This window comes from Lactuca saligna, chromosome 6 (genome assembly GCF_052625555.1).
Source record: "Lactuca saligna cultivar CGN05327 chromosome 6, ASM5262555v1, whole genome shotgun sequence".
NCBI classification, from domain to species: domain Eukaryota; kingdom Viridiplantae; phylum Streptophyta; class Magnoliopsida; order Asterales; family Asteraceae; genus Lactuca; species Lactuca saligna.
In genome coordinates this window covers 48,161,891-48,184,317 of record NC_136422.1, presented here as the reverse complement: position 1 = coordinate 48,184,317, position 22,427 = coordinate 48,161,891, and the positions used below count along the sequence as shown (strand labels likewise).

The 22,427-nt window shown below is 36.1% G+C and overlaps 4 protein-coding genes across 4 annotated transcripts; all 4 read right to left on the bottom strand.

Moving 5' to 3' along the window:
- Positions 1-635: 635 nt before the first annotated feature.
- LOC145002531 (uncharacterized) lies at positions 636-5,212 on the bottom strand. The gene is made up of 2 exons (XM_078961783.1): positions 5,162-5,212; positions 636-1,364 (listed from the first exon to the last, which is right to left on the bottom strand). Exons 1-2 carry the CDS (start codon positions 5,210-5,212, stop codon positions 636-638), a joined length of 780 nt encoding a protein of 259 aa, XP_078817909.1.
- Positions 5,213-5,799: 587 nt separating this feature from the next.
- Positions 5,800-12,591, bottom strand: LOC145002530 (uncharacterized). Its single transcript, XM_078961782.1, has 2 exons — positions 12,541-12,591; positions 5,800-6,528 (listed from the first exon to the last, which is right to left on the bottom strand). The coding sequence occupies exons 1-2, from the start codon at positions 12,589-12,591 to the stop codon at positions 5,800-5,802; spliced, it is 780 nt and encodes a 259-aa protein (XP_078817908.1).
- A 587-nt stretch (positions 12,592-13,178) lies between these two features.
- LOC145002529 (uncharacterized) lies at positions 13,179-17,014 on the bottom strand. The gene is made up of 2 exons (XM_078961781.1): positions 16,964-17,014; positions 13,179-13,907 (listed from the first exon to the last, which is right to left on the bottom strand). Exons 1-2 carry the CDS (start codon positions 17,012-17,014, stop codon positions 13,179-13,181), a joined length of 780 nt encoding a protein of 259 aa, XP_078817907.1.
- Positions 17,015-17,601: 587 nt separating this feature from the next.
- Positions 17,602-22,178, bottom strand: LOC145002527 (uncharacterized). The gene is made up of 2 exons (XM_078961780.1): positions 22,128-22,178; positions 17,602-18,330 (listed from the first exon to the last, which is right to left on the bottom strand). The coding sequence occupies exons 1-2, from the start codon at positions 22,176-22,178 to the stop codon at positions 17,602-17,604; spliced, it is 780 nt and encodes a 259-aa protein (XP_078817906.1).
- Positions 22,179-22,427: the final 249 nt, after the last annotated feature.

Genomic DNA, 22,427 nt, shown 5'->3' with positions numbered 1-22,427 from the left:
AGGGGAGGTGATTGGTTTACTGCAAAATGTCATGGCGGCGGAATCCATGTCGTATATCAAGCGCTGCAAAAGGAACAGACAAGATCAGGATTGTATCGACAAGAACATGAATACAGCATTTATAGATTTGTAATAGCGATGAGCAAGCAACTACACTTGAAAGTAAGATCCAACTTGTTAGAGAGGAAATCGGAATCAAAATTAAGAAGGAATGAAGAGTGTATATGTAAGAAGGCAACTCACTCCGAAATTATCGAGAGGCAGGCAAAAATTCAAGAATTAGGCGTAGCGGTTGAGCGAGAGAGTGTGAGAGCAATGAAGTAGTACAAGTAAAGAAGAAAGAGGGGAGGGGTGTCGATGAAATCTATGATGCTCACAGATTGAATTCTCCGCCCAAAACGGACTTTCTTTGGTTTTGGCTATACATACATTTATGATTTATTCACCACTAGGTGTAATACCCGTGTGTTACACGGGTTTCTTGAAAAAAATAATATAAAATTTCGAACATCAACGAATTATTAAAATAATACAACACATATAAGTGAAAAGTTTATTGAATAAGTGTGTAATTGAACTCAAAATACCAAAAAGAAATCATTAATGAAATGTTCTAATTAAATAATTTTTACAAATCACAAATTTCCAAATACTTCTTTGAATACAACATTAGATGTCTTATTGGTAGGGTTTCCTTCGTTGTCTAAAATTAATATTTTCAATCCATCTCTGCTTTTAACTCTAGACAATGCAACATACAACTGTCCATGAGTAAACACTGGTTGTCTTAAAAACAAACCAACCTTTGATAGCGACTGTCCTTGACTTTTGTTTATTGTCATCGCAAAGCATACAGCAAGTGGAAACTGTCTTCGCTGAAATGTGAAAGGAATCCTTTTATCCGAAGGGGTCAGTGACATTCTTGGAATAAACGTACGTTTTCCTATATTACTTCCAGAAATAATCTCTGCTTCTATAACACGCTTACCCAATGCTATAACTCGTAGCCTTGTTCCATTACACAAACCGTATTTTTGGTCAATATTCCTCAATAACATAACTGGAACACCGACTTTTAATACCAATTTATGAATTGGCATACCTGAAGGTCTAAGGCCATTTAGAACATCAGGAGTGTATAAAGATTCGTCAAAGTCATCGTGTACAAACTCCGATTGACAAAGACTATCTGAACTTAAGTATTCTTTTTCATCTCCAGGAAATAATTTTAACAAACGATTGTTTATTTCTTGAACAACTTCATTTTTCGGTGCAAGGATTGCTCTTTCTTGGAAAAACATCGGATTATTGGCATTTTCAACAATAGAAGGATAGACAAATGTAATTAAGGAACAGTATAATCCCTAAAAACAATAATAAGCCTAAATTCTGGAAGATAGATACCTACATATGGAATTGTTTGTCCCTGATCTTTATTGATTGTCATTGCAAAGCACAATCGAATAGGAAACTATTTCCTCATTAGAGGATCGATGGTTGCTACTAATTGCTTGTAACTGGTATTGGTTTCATATCGATGGATGTGGATTCGCATATGAAATCAATTGTGTTCGCATCTATGAAATCAGTTCGCATATGACAACAATTGAGTTCGCATTTGGTTTTGTGGGTCAAAACAGTTCGCATAAGAAGTTCACGATTTGTTTGAGGTTAATTGATTTTGATTTCGCAAGCTTGGAGTAGGAGATCTGGATTGTGTTCGCATCTATAGAATGCGAGGAGAATTTAATGGTGATATTCAGTTCGCATTTGGTGACACAAGTACGTGGTTGATGATTTTTGGTTGGTTCGCATTTGAAATTAGTGGGTTTCGCATTTGGGTTCGTATTTGGGTTTCTCAAACAACTGAAATGCGAATATGAGACAACTGATTAATTTCTCAGTTAATGCGATGAAATGCGAATGAACTCAAAGACGGATGGATGCAAGATGCGAAGAATTTGAATGAAAATGCGAAGTTTTTAATGTATAAATGCGAATTGGGGAAGAAAGCTTAGAGTTTCGCATTTGGCACCTGATCTTTTCAAGAAATAATATAAGTGGTCCAACTTCGCAAAATGGGGTCATTTAATCAGAAAATCGATCATTCTTCAAATATGACATTTAATCAGAAAATCGATCTAAAAATGAGACATTTGGTGTTTATCGATTTTTCAGGGTCGACGGGTTGTATGAAAAGCGAAGGCTGAGTTCTTGAAAATTAGAGGATCGATGGTTGCTACTAATTGCTTGTAACTGGTATTGGTTTCATATCGATGGATGTGGATTCGCATATGAAATCAATTGTGTTCGCATCTATGAAATCAGTTCGCATATGACAACAATTGAGTTCGCATTTGGTTTTGTGGGTCAAAACAGTTCGCATAAGAAGTTCACGATTTGTTTGAGGTTAATTGATTTTGATTTCGCAAGCTTGGAGTCGGAGATCTGGATTGTGTTCGCATCTATAGAATGCGAGGAGAATTTAATGGTGATATTCAGTTCGCATTTGGTGACACAAGTACGTGGTTGATGATTTTTGGTTGGTTCGCATTTGAAATTAGTGGGTTTCGCATTTGGGTTCGTATCTGGGTTTCTCAAACAACTGAAATGCGAATATGAGACAACTGATTAATTTCTCAGTTAATGCGATGAAATGCGAATGAACTCAAAGACGGATGGATGCAAGATGCGAAGAATTTTAATGAAAATGCGAAGTTTTTAATGTATAGATGCGAATTGGGGAAGAAAGCTTAGAGTTTCGCATTTGGCACCTGATCTTTTCAAGAAATAATATAAGTGGTCCAACTTCGCAAAATGGGGTCATTTAATCAGAAAATCGATCATTCTTCAAATATGACATTTAATCAGAAAATCGATCTAAAAATGAGACATTTGGTGTTTATCGATTTTTCAGGGTCGACGGGTTGTATGAAAAGCGAAGGCTGAGTTCTTGAAAATTAGAGGATCGATGGTTGCTACTAATTGCTTGTAACTGGTATTGGTTTCATATCGATGGATGTGGATTCGCATATGAAATCAATTGTGTTCGCATCTATGAAATCAGTTCGCATATGACAACAATTGAGTTCGCATTTGGTTTTGTGGGTCAAAACAGTTCGCATAAGAAGTTCACGATTTGTTTGAGGTTAATTGATTTTGATTTCACAAGCTTGGAGTCGGAGATCTGGATTGTGTTCGCATCTATAGAATGCGAGGAGAATTTAATGGTGATATGCAGTTCGCATTTGGTGACACAAGTACGTGGTTGATGATTTTTGGTTGGTTCGCATTTGAAATTAGTGGGTTTCGCATTTGGGTTCGTATCTGGGTTTCTCAAACAACTGAAATGCGAATATGAGACAACTGATTAATTTCTCAGTTAATGCGATGAAATGCGAATGAACTCAAAGACGGATGGATGCAAGATGCGAAGAATTTGAATGAAAATGCGAAGTTTTTAATGTATAAATGCGAATTGGGGAAGAAAGCTTAGAGTTTCGCATTTGGCACCTGATCTTTTCAAGAAATAATATAAGTGGTCCAACTTCGCAAAATGGGGTCATTTAATCAGAAAATCGATCATTCTTCAAATATGACATTTAATCAGAAAATCGATCTAAAAATGAGACATTTGGTGTTTATCGATTTTTCAGGGTCGACGGGTTGTATGAAAAGCGAAGGCTGAGTAATTGAAAATTAGAGGATCGATGGTTGCTACTAATTGCTTGTAACTGGTATTGGTTTCATATCGATGGATGTGGATTCGCATATGAAATCAATTGTGTTCGCATCTATGAAATCAGTTCGCATATGACATCAATTGAGTTCGCATTTGGTTTTGTGGGTCAAAACAGTTCGCATAAGAAGTTCACGATTTGTTTGAGGTTAATTGATTTTGATTTCGCAAGCTTGGAGTCGGAGATCTGGATTGTGTTCGCATCTATGGAATGCGAGGAGAATTTAATGGTGATATTCAGTTCGCATTTGGTGACACAAGTACGTGGTTGATGATTTTTGGTTGGTTCACATTTGAAATCAGTGGGTTTCGCATTTGGGTTCGTAAGTGGGTTTCTCAAACAACTGAAATGCGAATATGAGACAACTGATTAATTTCTCAGTTAATGCGATGAAATGCGAATGAACTCAAAGACGGATGGATGCAAGATGCGAAGAATTTGAATGAAAATGCGATGTTTTTAATGTATAAATGCGAATTGGGGAAGAAAGCTTAGAGTTTCGCATTTGGCACCTGATCTTTTCAAGAAATAATATAAATGCGAATTGGGGAAGAAAGCTTAGAGTTTCGCATTTGTCGAATGAATGACAGTTAACATCAAATTACAAAGAAAGGCCCAGAGAGATGAGATTAGTGGTGATTGGATTGCAGTCAAGACAATTGATCAGCCATTACCTTTGCAAATTGGACTATCATTAGCTAGTTATCTAACAAAAAAACATTTACCGGAGCTCATGTGTCGAAATGAAAAACATGTATTAAACAAAAGCATTGAATAAAATGTATTAAACAAAAGCAAGGTCACAAAATCGAAATATTAGAGAGATAAAAAAATCGTACATCAATGCTATATACGACAAAGTAGAATCATATATGTTCACTCAATATAAGAAATAATATCTGGTCCACATATTACATATACACAACAGGGGCTAGCAGACATGAAATATAGCACATTGATTGTTGTTCAGAACATGTTCATTTAGCAATCTTCACACATAGTATATCAGTTTTTTCTCATTGAAATATATCGAAATGGAACTATAAATGACGACATGAGATAGAAATCTCAACCTACACCATTAATCAAAGCAGTTTTTGAACATCATTTAAAAAAAAACACTCATGCATAGCCAAAGTAATTCCAATAGCATCTAGAAAAGAAATTTGCAATCCAAGGCCGATATTCATCAAATTACTACCACAGAACGCTTGCATCAACCATCAGCCTCGTTGATTTACACGCACAGTGACCACACGGCACACATTGAATCCACCGAAATAAAAGATAAAACTATCCCATACGATTATAATACTTATCTAACATCCCGGTATTCGAAAGCATACAGACAGTGATACAATTTTGAATACATGTAGCTACCAAAGAGCTGGATTGCAAAAAAGGAGAGTGGCTGAGCATACCGGAGGGGAGGTGATTGGTTTACTGCAAAATGTCATGGCGGCGGAATCCATGTCGTATATCAAGCGCTGCAAAAGGAACAGACAAGATCAGGATTGTATCGACAAGAACATGAATACAGCATTTATAGATTTGTAATAGCGATGAGCAAGCAACTACACTTGAAAGTAAGATCCAACTTGTTAGAGAGGAAATCGGAATCAAAATTAAGAAGGAATGAAGAGTGTATATGTAAGAAGGCAACTCACTCCGAAATTATCGAGAGGCAGGCAAAAATTCAAGAATTAGGCGTAGCGGTTGAGCGAGAGAGTGTGAGAGCAATGAAGTAGTACAAGTAAAGAAGAAAGAGGGGAAGGGTGTCGATGAAATCTATGATGCTCACAGATTGAATTCTCCGCCCAAAACGGACTTTCTTTGGTTTTGGCTATACATACATTTATGATTTATTCACCACTAGGTGTAATACCCGTGTGTTACACGGGTTTCTTGAAAAAAATAATATAAAATTTCGAACATCAACGAATTATTAAAATAATACAACACATATAAGTGAAAAGTTTATTGAATAAGTGTGTAATTGAACTCAAAATACCAAAAAGAAATCATTAATGAAATGTTCTAATTAAATAATTTTTACAAATCACAAATTTCCAAATACTTCTTTGAATACAACATTAGATGTCTTATTGGTAGGGTTTCCTTCGTTGTCTAAAATTAATATTTTCAATCCATCTCTGCTTTTAACTCTAGACAATGCAACATACAACTGTCCATGAGTAAACACTGGTTGTCTTAAAAACAAACCAACCTTTGATAGCGACTGTCCTTGACTTTTGTTTATTGTCATCGCAAAGCATACAACAAGTGGAAACTGTCTTCGCTGAAATGTGAAAGGAATCCTTTTATCCGAAGGGGTCAGTGACATTCTTGGAATAAACGTACGTTTTCCTATATTACTTCCAGAAATAATCTCTGCTTCTATAACACGCTTACCCAATGCTATAACTCGTAGCCTTGTTCCATTACACAAACCGTATTTTTGGTCAATATTCCTCAATAACATAACTGGAACACCGACTTTTAATACCAATTTATGAATTGGCATACCTGAAGGTCTAAGGCCATTTAGAACATCAGGAGTGTATAAAGATTCGTCAAAGTCATCGTGTACAAACTCCGATTGACAAAGACTGTCTGAACTTAAGTATTCTTTTTCATCTCCAGGAAATAATTTTAACAAACGATTGTTTATTTCTTGAACAACTTCATTTTTCGGTGCAAGGATTGCTCTTTCTTGGAAAAACATCGGATTATTGGCATTTTCAACAATAGAAGGATAGACAAATGTAATTAAGGAACAGTATAATCCCTAAAAACAATAATAAGCCTAAATTCTGGAAGATAGATACCTACATATGGAATTGTTTGTCCCTGATCTTTATTGATTGTCATTGCCAAGCACAATCGAATAGGAAACTGTTTCCTCATTAGAGGATCGATGGTTGCTACTAATTGCTTGTAACTGGTATTGGTTTCATATCGATGGATGTGGATTCGCATATGAAATCAATTGTGTTCGCATCTATGAAATCAGTTCGCATATGACAACAATTGAGTTCGCATTTGGTTTTGTGGGTCAAAACAGTTCGCATAAGAAGTTCACGATTTGTTTGAGGTTAATTGATTTTGATTTCGCAAGCTTGGAGTCGGAGATCTGGATTGTGTTCGCATCTATAGAATGCGAGGAGAATTTAATGGTGATATTCAGTTCGCATTTGGTGACACAAGTACGTGGTTGATGATTTTTGGTTGGTTCGCATTTGAAATTAGTGGGTTTCGCATTTGGGTTCGTATCTGGGTTTCTCAAACAACTGAAATGCGAATATGAGACAACTGATTAATTTCTCAGTTAATGCGATGAAATGCGAATGAACTCAAAGACGGATGGATGCAAGATGCGAAGAATTTGAATGAAAATGCGAAGTTTTTAATGTATAAATGCGAATTGGGGAAGAAAGCTTAGAGTTTCGCATTTGGCACCTGATCTTTTCAAGAAATAATATAAGTGGTCCAACTTCGCAAAATGGGGTCATTTAATCAGAAAATCGATCATTCTTCAAATATGACATTTAATCAGAAAATCGATCTAAAAATGAGACATTTGGTGTTTATCGATTTTTCAGGGTCGACGGGTTGTATGAAAAGCGAAGGCTGAGTTCTTGAAAATTAGAGGATCGATGGTTGCTACTAATTGCTTGTAACTGGTATTGGTTTCATATCGATGGATGTGGATTCGCATATGAAATCAATTGTGTTCGCATCTATGAAATCAGTTCGCATATGACAACAATTGAGTTCGCATTTGGTTTTGTGGGTCAAAACAGTTCGCATAAGAAGTTCACGATTTGTTTGAGGTTAATTGATTTTGATTTCGCAAGCTTGGAGTCGGAGATCTGGATTGTGTTCGCATCTATAGAATGCGAGGAGAATTTAATGGTGATATTCAGTTCGCATTTGGTGACACAAGTACGTGGTTGATGATTTTTGGTTGGTTCGCATTTGAAATTAGTGGGTTTCGCATTTGGGTTCGTATCTGGGTTTCTCAAACAACTGAAATGCGAATATGAGACAACTGATTAATTTCTCAGTTAATGCGATGAAATGCGAATGAACTCAAAGACGGATGGATGCAAGATGCGAAGAATTTGAATGAAAATGCGAAGTTTTTAATGTATAAATGCGAATTGGGGAAGAAAGCTTAGAGTTTCGCATTTGGCACCTGATCTTTTCAAGAAATAATATAAGTGGTCCAACTTCGCAAAATGGGGTCATTTAATCAGAAAATCGATCATTCTTCAAATATGACATTTAATCAGAAAATCGATCTAAAAATGAGACATTTGGTGTTTATCGATTTTTCAGGGTCGACGGGTTGTATGAAAAGCGAAGGCTGAGTAATTGAAAATTAGAGGATCGATGGTTGCTACTAATTGCTTGTAACTGGTATTGGTTTCATATCGATGGATGTGGATTCGCATATGAAATCAATTGTGTTCGCATCTATGAAATCAGTTCGCATATGACATCAATTGAGTTCGCATTTGGTTTTGTGGGTCAAAACAGTTCGCATAAGAAGTTCACGATTTGTTTGAGGTTAATTGATTTTGATTTCGCAAGCTTGGAGTCGGAGATCTGGATTGTGTTCGCATCTATAGAATGCGAGGAGAATTTAATGGTGATATTCAGTTCGCATTTGGTGACACAAGTACGTGGTTGATGATTTTTGGTTGGTTCGCATTTGAAATTAGTGGGTTTCGCATTTGGGTTCGTATCTGGGTTTCTCAAACAACTGAAATGCGAATATGAGACAACTGATTAATTTCTCAGTTAATGCGATGAAATGCGAATGAACTCAAAGACGGATGGATGCAAGATGCGAAGAATTTGAATGAAAATGCGAAGTTTTTAATGTATAAATGCGAATTGGGGAAGAAAGCTTAGAGTTTCGCATTTGGCACCTGATCTTTTCAAGAAATAATATAAGTGGTCCAACTTCGCAAAATGGGGTCATTTAATCAGAAAATCGATCATTCTTCAAATATGACATTTAATCAGAAAATCGATCTAAAAATGAGACATTTGGTGTTTATCGATTTTTCAGGGTCGACGGGTTGTATGAAAAGCGAAGGCTGAGTTCTTGAAAATTAGAGGATCGATGGTTGCTACTAATTGCTTGTAACTGGTATTGGTTTCATATCGATGGATGTGGATTCGCATATGAAATCAATTGTGTTCGCATCTATGAAATCAGTTCGCATATGACAACAATTGAGTTCGCATTTGGTTTTGTGGGTCAAAACAGTTCGCATAAGAAGTTCACGATTTGTTTGAGGTTAATTGATTTTGATTTCGCAAGCTTGGAGTCGGAGATCTGGATTGTGTTCGCATCTATAGAATGCGAGGAGAATTTAATGGTGATATTCAGTTCGCATTTGGTGACACAAGTACGTGGTTGATGATTTTTGGTTGGTTCGCATTTGAAATTAGTGGGTTTCGCATTTGGGTTCGTATCTGGGTTTCTCAAACAACTGAAATGCGAATATGAGACAACTGATTAATTTCTCAGTTAATGCGATGAAATGCGAATGAACTCAAAGACGGATGGATGCAAGATGCGAAGAATTTGAATGAAAATGCGAAGTTTTTAATGTATAAATGCGAATTGGGGAAGAAAGCTTAGAGTTTCGCATTTGGCACCTGATCTTTTCAAGAAATAATATAAGTGGTCCAACTTCGCAAAATGGGGTCATTTAATCAGAAAATCGATCATTCTTCAAATATGACATTTAATCAGAAAATCGATCTAAAAATGAGACATTTGGTGTTTATCGATTTTTCAGGGTCGACAGGTTGTATGAAAAGCGAAGGCTGAGTTCTTGAAAATTAGAGGATTGATGGTTGCTACTAATTGCTTGTAACTGGTATTGGTTTCATATCGATGGATGTGGATTCGCATATGAAATCAATTGTGTTCGCATCTATGAAATCAGTTCGCATATGACAACAATTGAGTTCGCATTTGGTTTTGTGGGTCAAAACAGTTCGCATAAGAAGTTCACGATTTGTTTGAGGTTAATTGATTTTGATTTCGCAAGCTTGGAGTCGGAGATCTGCATTGTGTTCGCATCTATAGAATGCGAGGAGAATTTAATGGTGATATTCAGTTCGCATTTGGTGACACAAGTACGTGGTTGATGATTTTTGGTTGGTTCGCATTTGAAATTAGTGGGTTTCGCATTTGGGTTCGTATCTGGGTTTCTCAAACAACTGAAATGCGAATATGAGACAACTGATTAATTTCTCAGTTAATGCGATGAAATGCGAATGAACTCAAAGACGGATGGATGCAAGATGCGAAGAATTTGAATGAAAATGCGAAGTTTTTAATGTATAAATGCGAATTGGGGAAGAAAGCTTAGAGTTTCGCATTTGGCACCTGATCTTTTCAAGAAATAATATAAGTGGTCCAACTTCGCAAAATGGGGTCATTTAATCAGAAAATCGATCATTCTTCAAATATGACATTTAATCAGAAAATCGATCTAAAAATGAGACATTTGGTGTTTATCGATTTTTCAGGGTCGACAGGTTGTATGAAAAGCGAAGGCTGAGTTCTTGAAAATTAGAGGATTGATGGTTGCTACTAATTGCTTGTAACTGGTATTGGTTTCATATCGATGGATGTGGATTCGCATATGAAATCAATTGTGTTCGCATCTATGAAATCAGTTCGCATATGACAACAATTGAGTTCGCATTTGGTTTTGTGGGTCAAAACAGTTCGCATAAGAAGTTCACGATTTGTTTGAGGTTAATTGATTTTGATTTCGCAAGCTTGGAGTCGGAGATCTGCATTGTGTTCGCATCTATAGAATGCGAGGAGAATTTAATGGTGATATTCAGTTCGCATTTGGTGACACAAGTACGTGGTTGATGATTTTTGGTTGGTTCGCATTTGAAATTAGTGGGTTTCGCATTTGGGTTCGTATCTGGGTTTCTCAAACAACTGAAATGCGAATATGAGACAACTGATTAATTTCTCAGTTAATGCGATGAAATGCGAATGAACTCAAAGACGGATGGATGCAAGATGCGAAGAATTTGAATGAAAATGCGAAGTTTTTAATGTATAAATGCGAATTGGGGAAGAAAGCTTAGAGTTTCGCATTTGGCACCTGATCTTTTCAAGAAATAATATAAGTGGTCCAACTTCGCAAAATGGGGTCATTTAATCAGAAAATCGATCATTCTTCAAATATGACATTTAATCAGAAAATCGATCTAAAAATGAGACATTTGGTGTTTATCGATTTTTCAGGGTCGACGGGTTGTATGAAAAGCGAAGGCTGAGTAATTGAAAATTAGAGGATCGATGGTTGCTACTAATTGCTTGTAACTGGTATTGGTTTCATATCGATGGATGTGGATTCGCATATGAAATCAATTGTGTTCGCATCTATGAAATCAGTTCGCATATGACATCAATTGAGTTCGCATTTGGTTTTGTGGGTCAAAACAGTTCGCATAAGAAGTTCACGATTTGTTTGAGGTTAATTGATTTTGATTTCGCAAGCTTGGAGTCGGAGATCTGGATTGTGTTCGCATCTATGGAATGCGAGGAGAATTTAATGGTGATATTCAGTTCGCATTTGGTGACACAAGTACGTGGTTGATGATTTTTGGTTGGTTCACATTTGAAATCAGTGGGTTTCGCATTTGGGTTCGTAAGTGGGTTTCTCAAACAACTGAAATGCGAATATGAGACAACTGATTAATTTCTCAGTTAATGCGATGAAATGCGAATGAACTCAAAGACGGATGGATGCAAGATGCGAAGAATTTGAATGAAAATGCGATGTTTTTAATGTATAAATGCGAATTGGGGAAGAAAGCTTAGAGTTTCGCATTTGGCACCTGATCTTTTCAAGAAATAATATAAATGCGAATTGGGGAAGAAAGCTTAGAGTTTCGCATTTGTCGAATGAATGAAAGTTAACATCAAATTACCAAGAAAGGCCCAGAGAGATGAGATTAGTGGTGATTGGATTGCAGTCAAGACAATTGATCAGCCATTACCTTTGCAAATTGGACTATCATTAGCTAGTTATCTAACAAAAAAACATTTACCGGAGCTCATGTGTCGAAATGAAAAACATGTATTAAACAAAAGCATTGAATAAAATGTATTAAACAAAAGCAAGGTCACAAAATCGAAATATTAAAGAGATAAAAAAATCGTACATCAATGCTATATACGACAAAGTAGAATCATATATGTTCACTCAATATAAGAAATAATATCTGGTCCACATATTACATATACACAATAGGGGCTAGCAGACATGAAATATAGCACATTGATTGTTGTTCAGAACATGTTCATTTAGCAATCTTCACACATAGTATATCAGTTTTTTTCATTGAAATATATCGAAATGGAACTATAAATGACGACATGAGATAGAAATCTCAACCTACACCATTAATCAAAGCAGTTTTTGAACATTATTTAAAAAAAACACTCATGCATAGCCAAAGTAATTCCAATAGCATCTAGAAAAGAAATTTGCAATCCAAGGCCGATATTCATCAAATTACTACCACAGAACGCTTGCATCAACCATCAGCCTCGTTGATTTACACGCACAGTGACCACACGGCACACATTGAATCCACCGAAATAAAAGATAAAACTATCCCATACGATTATAATACTTATCTAACATCCCGGTATTCGAAAGCATACAGACAGTGATACAATTTTGAATACATGTAGCTACCAAAGAGCTGGATTGCAAAAAAGGAGAGTGGCTGAGCATACCGGAGGGGAGGTGATTGGTTTACTGCAAAATGTCATGGCGGCGGAATCCATGTCGTATATCAAGCGCTGCAAAAGGAACAGACAAGATCAGGATTGTATCGACAAGAACATGAATACAGCATTTATAGATTTGTAATAGCGATGAGCAAGCAACTACACTTGAAAGTAAGATCCAACTTGTTAGAGAGGAAATCGGAATCAAAATTAAGAAGGAATGAAGAGTGTATATGTAAGAAGGCAACTCACTCCGAAATTATCGAGAGGCAGGCAAAAATTCAAGAATTAGGCGTAGCGGTTGAGCGAGAGAGTGTGAGAGCAATGAAGTAGTACAAGTAAAGAAGAAAGAGGGGAGGGGTGTCGATGAAATCTATGATGCTCACAGATTGAATTCTCCGCCCAAAACGGACTTTCTTTGGTTTTGGCTATACATACATTTATGATTTATTCACCACTAGGTGTAATACCCGTGTGTTACACGGGTTTCTTGAAAAAAATAATATAAAATTTCGAACATCAACGAATTATTAAAATAATACAACACATATAAGTGAAAAGTTTATTGAATAAGTGTGTAATTGAACTCAAAATACCAAAAAGAAATCATTAATGAAATGTTCTAATTAAATAATTTTTACAAATCACAAATTTCCAAATACTTCTTTGAATACAACATTAGATGTCTTATTGGTAGGGTTTCCTTCGTTGTCTAAAATTAATATTTTCAATCCATCTCTGCTTTTAACTCTAGACAATGCAACATACAACTGTCCATGAGTAAACACTGGTTGTCTTAAAAACAAACCAACCTTTGATAGCGACTGTCCTTGACTTTTGTTTATTGTCATCGCAAAGCATACAGCAAGTGGAAACTGTCTTCGCTGAAATGTGAAAGGAATCCTTTTATCCGAAGGGGTCAGTGACATTCTTGGAATAAACGTATGTTTTCCTATATTACTTCCAGAAATAATCTCTGCTTCTATAACACGCTTACCCAATGCTATAACTCGTAGCCTTGTTCCATTACACAAACCGTATTTTTGGTCAATATTCCTCAATAACATAACTGGAACACCGACTTTTAATACCAATTTATGAATTGGCATACCTGAAGGTCTAAGGCCATTTAGAACATCAGGAGTGTATAAAGATTCGTCAAAGTCATCGTGTACAAACTCCGATTGACAAAGACTGTCTGAACTTAAGTATTCTTTTTCATCTCCAGGAAATAATTTTAACAAACGATTGTTTATTTCTTGAACAACTTCATTTTTCGGTGCAAGGATTGCTCTTTCTTGGAAAAACATCGGATTATTGGCATTTTCAACAATAGAAGGATAGACAAATGTAATTAAGGAACAGTATAATCCCTAAAAACAATAATAAGCCTAAATTCTGGAAGATAGATACCTACATATGGAATTGTTTGTCCCTGATCTTTATTGATTGTCATTGCAAAGCACAATCGAATAGGAAACTGTTTCCTCATTAGAGGATCGATGGTTGCTACTAATTGCTTGTAACTGGTATTGGTTTCATATCGATGGATGTGGATTCGCATATGAAATCAATTGTGTTCGCATCTATGAAATCAGTTCGCATATGACAACAATTGAGTTCGCATTTGGTTTTATGGGTCAAAACAGTTCGCATAAGAAGTTCACGATTTGTTTGAGGTTAATTGATTTTGATTTCGCAAGCTTGGAGTCGGAGATCTGGATTGTGTTCGCATCTATAGAATGCGAGGAGAATTTAATGGTGATATTCAGTTCGCATTTGGTGACACAAGTACGTGGTTGATGATTTTTGGTTGGTTCGCATTTGAAATTAGTGGGTTTCGCATTTGGGTTCGTATCTGGGTTTCTCAAACAACTGAAATGCGAATATGAGACAACTGATTAATTTCTCAGTTAATGCGATGAAATGCGAATGAACTCAAAGACGGATGGATGCAAGATGCGAAGAATTTGAATGAAAATGCGAAGTTTTTAATGTATAAATGCGAATTGGGGAAGAAAGCTTAGAGTTTCGCATTTGGCACCTGATCTTTTCAAGAAATAATATAAGTGGTCCAACTTCGCAAAATGGGGTCATTTAATCAGAAAATCGATCATTCTTCAAATATGACATTTAATCAGAAAATCGATCTAAAAATGAGACATTTGGTGTTTATCGATTTTTCAGGGTCGACGGGTTGTATGAAAAGCGAAGGCTGAGTTCTTGAAAATTAGAGGATCGATGGTTGCTACTAATTGCTTGTAACTGGTATTGGTTTCATATCGATGGATGTGGATTCGCATATGAAATCAATTGAGTTCGCATCTATGAAATCAGTTCGCATATGACAACAATTGAGTTCGCATTTGGTTTTGTGGGTCAAAACAGTTCGCATAAGAAGTTCACGATTTGTTTGAGGTTAATTGATTTTGATTTCGCAAGCTTGGAGTCGGAGATCTGGATTGTGTTCGCATCTATAGAATGCGAGGAGAATTTAATGGTGATATTCAGTTCGCATTTGGTGACACAAGTACGTGGTTGATGATTTTTGGTTGGTTCGCATTTGAAATTAGTGGGTTTCGCATTTGGGTTCGTATCTGGGTTTTTCAAACAACTGAAATGCGAATATGAGACAACTGATTAATTTCTCAGTTAATGCGATGAAATGCGAATGAACTCAAAGACGGATGGATGCAAGATGCGAAGAATTTGAATGAAAATGCGAAGTTTTAAATGTATAAATGCGAATTGGGGAAGAAAGCTTAGAGTTTCGCATTTGGCACCTGATCTTTTCAAGAAATAATATAAGTGGTCCAACTTCGCAAAATGGGGTCATTTAATCAGAAAATCGATCATTCTTCAAATATGACATTTAATCAGAAAATCGATCTAAAAATGAGACATTTGGTGTTTATCGATTTTTCAGGGTCGACGGGTTGTATGAAAAGCGAAGGCTGAGTTCTTGAAAATTAGAGGATCGATGGTTGCTACTAATTGCTTGTAACTGGTATTGGTTTCATATCGATGGATGTGGATTCGCATATGAAATCAATTGTGTTCGCATCTATGAAATCAGTTCGCATATGACAACAATTGAGTTTGCATTTGGTTTTGTGGGTCAAAACAGTTCGCATAAGAAGTTCACGATTTGTTTGAGGTTAATTGATTTTGATTTCGCAAGCTTGGAGTCGGAGATCTGGATTGTGTTCGCATCTATAGAATGCGAGGAGAATTTAATGGTGATATTCAGTTCGCATTTGGTGACACAAGTACGTGGTTGATGATTTTTGGTTGGTTCGCATTTGAAATTAGTGGGTTTCGCATTTGGGTTCGTATATGGGTTTCTCAAACAACTGAAATGCGAATATGAGACAACTGATTAATTTCTCAGTTAATGCGATGAAATGCGAATGAACTCAAAGACGGATGGATGCAAGATGCGAAGAATTTGAATGAAAATGCGAAGTTTTTAATGTATAAATGTGAATTGGGGAAAAAAGCTTAGAGTTTCGCATTTGGCACCTGATCTTTTCAAGAAATAATATAAATGCGAATTGGGGAAGAAAGCTTAGAGTTTCGCATTTGTCGAATGAATGACAGTTAACATCAAATTACCAAGAAAGGCCCAGAGAGATGAGATTAGTGGTGATTGGATTGCAGTCAAGACAATTGATCAGCCATTACCTTTGCAAATTGGACTATCATTAGCTAGTTATCTAAAAAAAAACATTTACCGGAGCTCATGTGTCGAAATGAAAAACATGTATTAAACAAAAGCATTGAATAAAATGTATTAAACAAAAGCAAGGTCACAAAATCGAAATATTAGAGAGATAAAAAAATCGTACATCAATGCTATATACGACAAAGTAGAATCATATATGTTCACTCAATATAAGAAATAATATCTGGTCCACATATTACATATACACAACAGGGGCTAGCAGACATGAAATATAGCACATTGATTGTTGTTCAGAACATGTTCATTTAGCAATCTTCACACATAGTATATCAGTTTTTTTCATTGAAATATATCGAAATGGAACTATAAATGACGACATGAGATAGAAATCTCAACCTACACCATTAATCAAAGCAGTTTTTGAACATCATTTAAAAAAAAACACTCATGCATAGCCAAAGTAATTCCAATAGCATCTAGAAAAGAAATTTGCAATCCAAGGCCGATATTCATCAAATTACTACCACAGAACGCTTGCATCAACCATCAGCCTCGTTGATTTACACGCACAGTGACCACACGGCACACATTGAATCCACCGAAATAAAAGATAAAACTATCCCATACGATTATAATACTTATCTAACATCCCGGTATTCGAAAGCATACAGACAGTGATACAATTTTGAATACATGTAGCTACCAAAGAGCTGGATTGCAAAAAAGGAGAGTGGCTGAGCATACCGGAGGGGAGGTGATTGGTTTACTGCAAAATGTCATGGCGGCGGAATCCATGTCGTATATCAAGCGCTGCAAAAGGAACAGACAAGATCAGGATTGTATCGACAAGAACATGAATACAGCATTTATAGATTTGTAATAGCGATGAGCAAGCAACTACACTTGAAAGTAAGATCCAACTTGTTAGAGAGGAAATCGGAATCAAAATTAAGAAGGAATGAAGAGTGTATATGTAAGAAGGCAACTCACTCCGAAATTATCGAGAGGCAGGAAAAAATTCAAGAATTAGGCGTAGCGGTTGAGCGAGAGAGTGTGAGAGCAATGAAGTAGTACAAGTAAAGAAGAAAGAGGGGAGGGGTGTCGATGAAATCTATGATGCTCACAGATTGAATTCTCCGCCCAAAACGGACTTTCTTTGGTTTTGGCTATACATACATTTATGATTTATTCACCACTAGGTGTAATACCCGTGTGTTACACGGGTTTCTTGAAAAAAATAATATAAAATTTCGAACATCAACGAATTATTAAAATAATACAACACATATAAGTGAAAAGTTTATTGAATAAGTGTGTAATTGAACTCAAAATACCAAAAAGAAATCATTAATGAAATGTTCTAATTAAATAATTTTTACAAATCACAAATTTCCAAATACTTCTTTGAATACAACATTAGATGTCTTATTGGTAGGGTTTCCTTCGTTGTCTAAAATTAATATTTTCAATCCATCTCTGCTTTTAACTCTAGACAATGCAACATACAACTGTCCATGAGTAAACACTGGTTGTCTTAAAAACAAACCAACCTTTGATAGCGACTGTCCTTGACTTTTGTTTATTGTCATCGCAAAGCATACAGCAAGTGGAAACTGTCTTCGCTGAAATGTGAAAGGAATCCTTTTATCCGAAGGGGTCAGTGACATTCTTGGAATAAACGTACGTTTTCCTATATTACTTCCAGAAATAATCTCTGCTTCTATAACACGCTTACCCAATGCTATAACTCGTAGCCTTGTTCCATTACACAAACCGTATTTTTGGTCAATATTCCTCAATAACATAACTGGAACACCGACTTTTAATACCAATTTATGAATTGGCATACCTGAAGGTCTAAGGCCATTTAGAACATCAGGAGTGTATAAAGATTCGTCAAAGTCATCGTGTACAAACTCCGATTGACAAAGACTATCTGAACTTAAGTATTCTTTTTCATCTCCAGGAAATAATTTTAACAAACGATTGTTTATTTCTTGAACAACTTCATTTTTCGGTGCAAGGATTGCTCTTTCTTGGAAAAACATCGGATTATTGGCATTTTCAACAATAGAAGGATAGACAAATGTAATTAAGGAACAGTATAATCCCTAAAAACAATAATAAGCCTAAATTCTGGAAGATAGATACCTACATATGGAATTGTTTGTCCCTGATCTTTATTGATTGTCATTGCAAAGCACAATCGAATAGGAAACTATTTCCTCATTAGAGGATCGATGGTTGCTACTAATTGCTTGTAACTGGTATTGGTTTCATATCGATGGATGTGGATTCGCATATGAAATCAATTGTGTTCGCATCTATGAAATCAGTTCGCATATGACAACAATTGAGTTCGCATTTGGTTTTGTGGGTCAAAACAGTTCGCATAAGAAGTTCACGATTTGTTTGAGGTTAATTGATTTTGATTTCGCAAGCTTGGAGTAGGAGATCTGGATTGTGTTCGCATCTATAGAATGCGAGGAGAATTTAATGGTGATATTCAGTTCGCATTTGGTGACACAAGTACGTGGTTGATGATTTTTGGTTGGTTCGCATTTGAAATTAGTGGGTTTCGCATTTGGGTTCGTATTTGGGTTTCTCAAACAACTGAAATGCGAATATGAGACAACTGATTAATTTCTCAGTTAATGCGATGAAATGCGAATGAACTCAAAGACGGATGGATGCAAGATGCGAAGAATTTGAATGAAAATGCGAAGTTTTTAATGTATAAATGCGAATTGGGGAAGAAAGCTTAGAGTTTCGCATTTGGCACCTGATCTTTTCAAGAAATAATATAAGTGGTCCAACTTCGCAAAATGGGGTCATTTAATCAGAAAATCGATCATTCTTCAAATATGACATTTAATCAGAAAATCGATCTAAAAATGAGACATTTGGTGTTTATCGATTTTTCAGGGTCGACGGGTTGTATGAAAAGCGAAGGCTGAGTTCTTGAAAATTAGAGGATCGATGGTTGCTACTAATTGCTTGTAACTGGTATTGGTTTCATATCGATGGATGTGGATTCGCATATGAAATCAATTGTGTTCGCATCTATGAAATCAGTTCGCATATGACAACAATTGAGTTCGCATTTGGTTTTGTGGGTCAAAACAGTTCGCATAAGAAGTTCACGATTTGTTTGAGGTTAATTGATTTTGATTTCGCAAGCTTGGAGTCGGAGATCTGGATTGTGTTCGCATCTATAGAATGCGAGGAGAATTTAATGGTGATATTCAGTTCGCATTTGGTGACACAAGTACGTGGTTGATGATTTTTGGTTGGTTCGCATTTGAAATTAGTGGGTTTCGCATTTGGGTTCGTATCTGGGTTTCTCAAACAACTGAAATGCGAATATGAGACAACTGATTAATTTCTCAGTTAATGCGATGAAATGCGAATGAACTCAAAGACGGATGGATGCAAGATGCGAAGAATTTGAATGAAAATGCGAAGTTTTTAATGTATAAATGCGAATTGGGGAAGAAAGCTTAGAGTTTCGCATTTGGCACCTGATCTTTTCAAGAAATAATATAAGTGGTCCAACTTCGCAAAATGGGGTCATTTAATCAGAAAATCGATCATTCTTCAAATATGACATTTAATCAGAAAATCGATCTAAAAATGAGACATTTGGTGTTTATCGATTTTTCAGGGTCGACGGGTTGTATGAAAAGCGAAGGCTGAGTTCTTGAAAATTAGAGGATCGATGGTTGCTACTAATTGCTTGTAACTGGTATTGGTTTCATATCGATGGATGTGGATTCGCATATGAAATCAATTGTGTTCGCATCTATGAAATCAGTTCGCATATGACAACAATTGAGTTCGCATTTGGTTTTGTGGGTCAAAACAGTTCGCATAAGAAGTTCACGATTTGTTTGAGGTTAATTGATTTTGATTTCGCAAGCTTGGAGTCGGAGATCTGGATTGTGTTCGCATCTATAGAATGCGAGGAGAATTTAATGGTGATATTCAGTTCGCATTTGGTGACACAAGTACGTGGTTGATGATTTTTGGTTGGTTCGCATTTGAAATTAGTGGGTTTCGCATTTGGGTTCGTATCTGGGTTTCTCAAACAACTGAAATGCGAATATGAGACAACTGATTAATTTCTCAGTTAATGCGATGAAATGCGAATGAACTCAAAGACGGATGGATGCAAGATGCGAAGAATTTGAATGAAAATGCGAAGTTTTTAATGTATAAATGCGAATTGGGGAAGAAAGCTTAGAGTTTCGCATTTGGCACCTGATCTTTTCAAGAAATAATATAAGTGGTCCAACTTCGCAAAATGGGGTCATTTAATCAGAAAATCGATCATTCTTCAAATATGACATTTAATCAGAAAATCGATCTAAAAATGAGACATTTGGTGTTTATCGATTTTTCAGGGTCGACGGGTTGTATGAAAAGCGAAGGCTGAGTAATTGAAAATTAGAGGATCGATGGTTGCTACTAATTGCTTGTAACTGGTATTGGTTTCATATCGATGGATGTGGATTCGCATATGAAATCAATTTTGTTCGCATCTATGAAATCAGTTCGCATATGACATCAATTGAGTTCGCATTTGGTTTTGTGGGTCAAAACAGTTCGCATAAGAAGTTCACGATTTGTTTGAGGTTAATTGATTTTGATTTCGCAAGCTTGGAGTCGGAGATCTAGATTGTGTTCGCATCTATGGAATGCGAGGAGAATTTAATGGTGATATTCAGTTCGCATTTGGTGACACAAGTACGTGGTTGATGATTTTTGGTTGGTTCACATTTGAAATCAGTGGGTTTCGCATTTGGGTTCGTAAGTGGGTTTCTCAAACAACTGAAATGCGAATATGAGACAACTGATTAATTTCTCAGTTAATGCGATGAAATGCGAATGAACTCAAAGACGGATGGATGCAAGATGCGAAGAATTTGAATGAAAATGCGATGTTTTTAATGTATAAATGCGAATTGGGGAAGAAAGCTTAGAGTTTCGCATTTGGCACCTGATCTTTTCAAGAAATAATATAAATGCGAATTGGGGAAGAAAGCTTAGAGTTTCGCATTTGTCGAATGAATGACAGTTAACATCAAATTACCAAGAAAGGCCCAGAGAGATGAGATTAGTGGTGATTGGATTGCAGTCAAGACAATTGATCAGCCATTACCTTTGCAAATTGGACTATCATTAGCTAGTTATCTAACAAAAAAACATTTACCGGAGCTCATGTGTCGAAATGAAAAACATGTATTAAACAAAAGCATTGAATAAAATGTATTAAACAAAAGCAAGGTCACAAAATCGAAATATTAGAGAGATAAAAAAATCGTACATCAATGCTATATACGACAAAGTAGAATCATATATGTTCACTCAATATAAGAAATAATATCTGGTCCACATATTACATATACACAACAGGGGCTAGCAGACATGAAATATAGCACATTGATTGTTGTTCAGAACATGTTCATTTAGCAATCTTCACACATAGTATATCAGTTTTTTCTCATTGAAATATATCGAAATGGAACTATAAATGACGACATGAGATAGAAATCTCAACCTACACCATTAATCAAAGCAGTTTTTGAACATCATTTAAAAAAAAACACTCATGCATAGCCAAAGTAATTCCAATAGCATCTAGAAAAGAAATTTGCAATCCAAGGCCGATATTCATCAAATTACTACCACAGAACGCTTGCATCAACCATCAGCCTCGTTGATTTACACGCACAGTGACCACACGGCACACATTGAATCCACCGAAATAAAAGATAAAACTATCCCATACGATTATAATACTTATCTAACATCCCGGTATTCGAAAGCATACAGACAGTGATACAATTTTGAATACATGTAGCTACCAAAGAGCTGGATTGCAAAAAAGGAGAGTGGCTGAGCATACCGGAGGGGAGGTGATTGGTTTACTGCAAAATGTCATGGCGGCGGAATCCATGTCGTATATCAAGCGCTGCAAAAGGAACAGACAAGATCAGGATTGTATCGACAAGAACATGAATACAGCATTTATAGATTTGTAATAGCGATGAGCAAGCAACTACACTTGAAAGTAAGATCCAACTTGTTAGAGAGGAAATCGAAATCAAAATTAAGAAGGAATGAAGAGTGTATATGTAAGAAGGCAACTCACTCCGAAATTATCGAGAGGCAGGCAAAAATTCAAGAATTAGGCGTAGCGGTTGAG

Coding starts and splice junctions, on each gene's coding strand:
- LOC145002531 (XM_078961783.1), bottom strand. CDS start 5,212: ATGGATTCCGCCGCCATGACATTTTGCAGTAAACCAATCACCTCCCCT. Junction 1,365..5,161: donor AACCAATCACCTCCCCTCCG/GTATGCTCAGCC, acceptor TATTGTTTTTAG/GGATTATACTGTTCCTTAAT.
- LOC145002527 (XM_078961780.1), bottom strand. CDS start 22,178: ATGGATTCCGCCGCCATGACATTTTGCAGTAAACCAATCACCTCCCCT. Junction 18,331..22,127: donor AACCAATCACCTCCCCTCCG/GTATGCTCAGCC, acceptor TATTGTTTTTAG/GGATTATACTGTTCCTTAAT.
- LOC145002530 (XM_078961782.1), bottom strand. CDS start 12,591: ATGGATTCCGCCGCCATGACATTTTGCAGTAAACCAATCACCTCCCCT. Junction 6,529..12,540: donor AACCAATCACCTCCCCTCCG/GTATGCTCAGCC, acceptor TATTGTTTTTAG/GGATTATACTGTTCCTTAAT.
- LOC145002529 (XM_078961781.1), bottom strand. CDS start 17,014: ATGGATTCCGCCGCCATGACATTTTGCAGTAAACCAATCACCTCCCCT. Junction 13,908..16,963: donor AACCAATCACCTCCCCTCCG/GTATGCTCAGCC, acceptor TATTGTTTTTAG/GGATTATACTGTTCCTTAAT.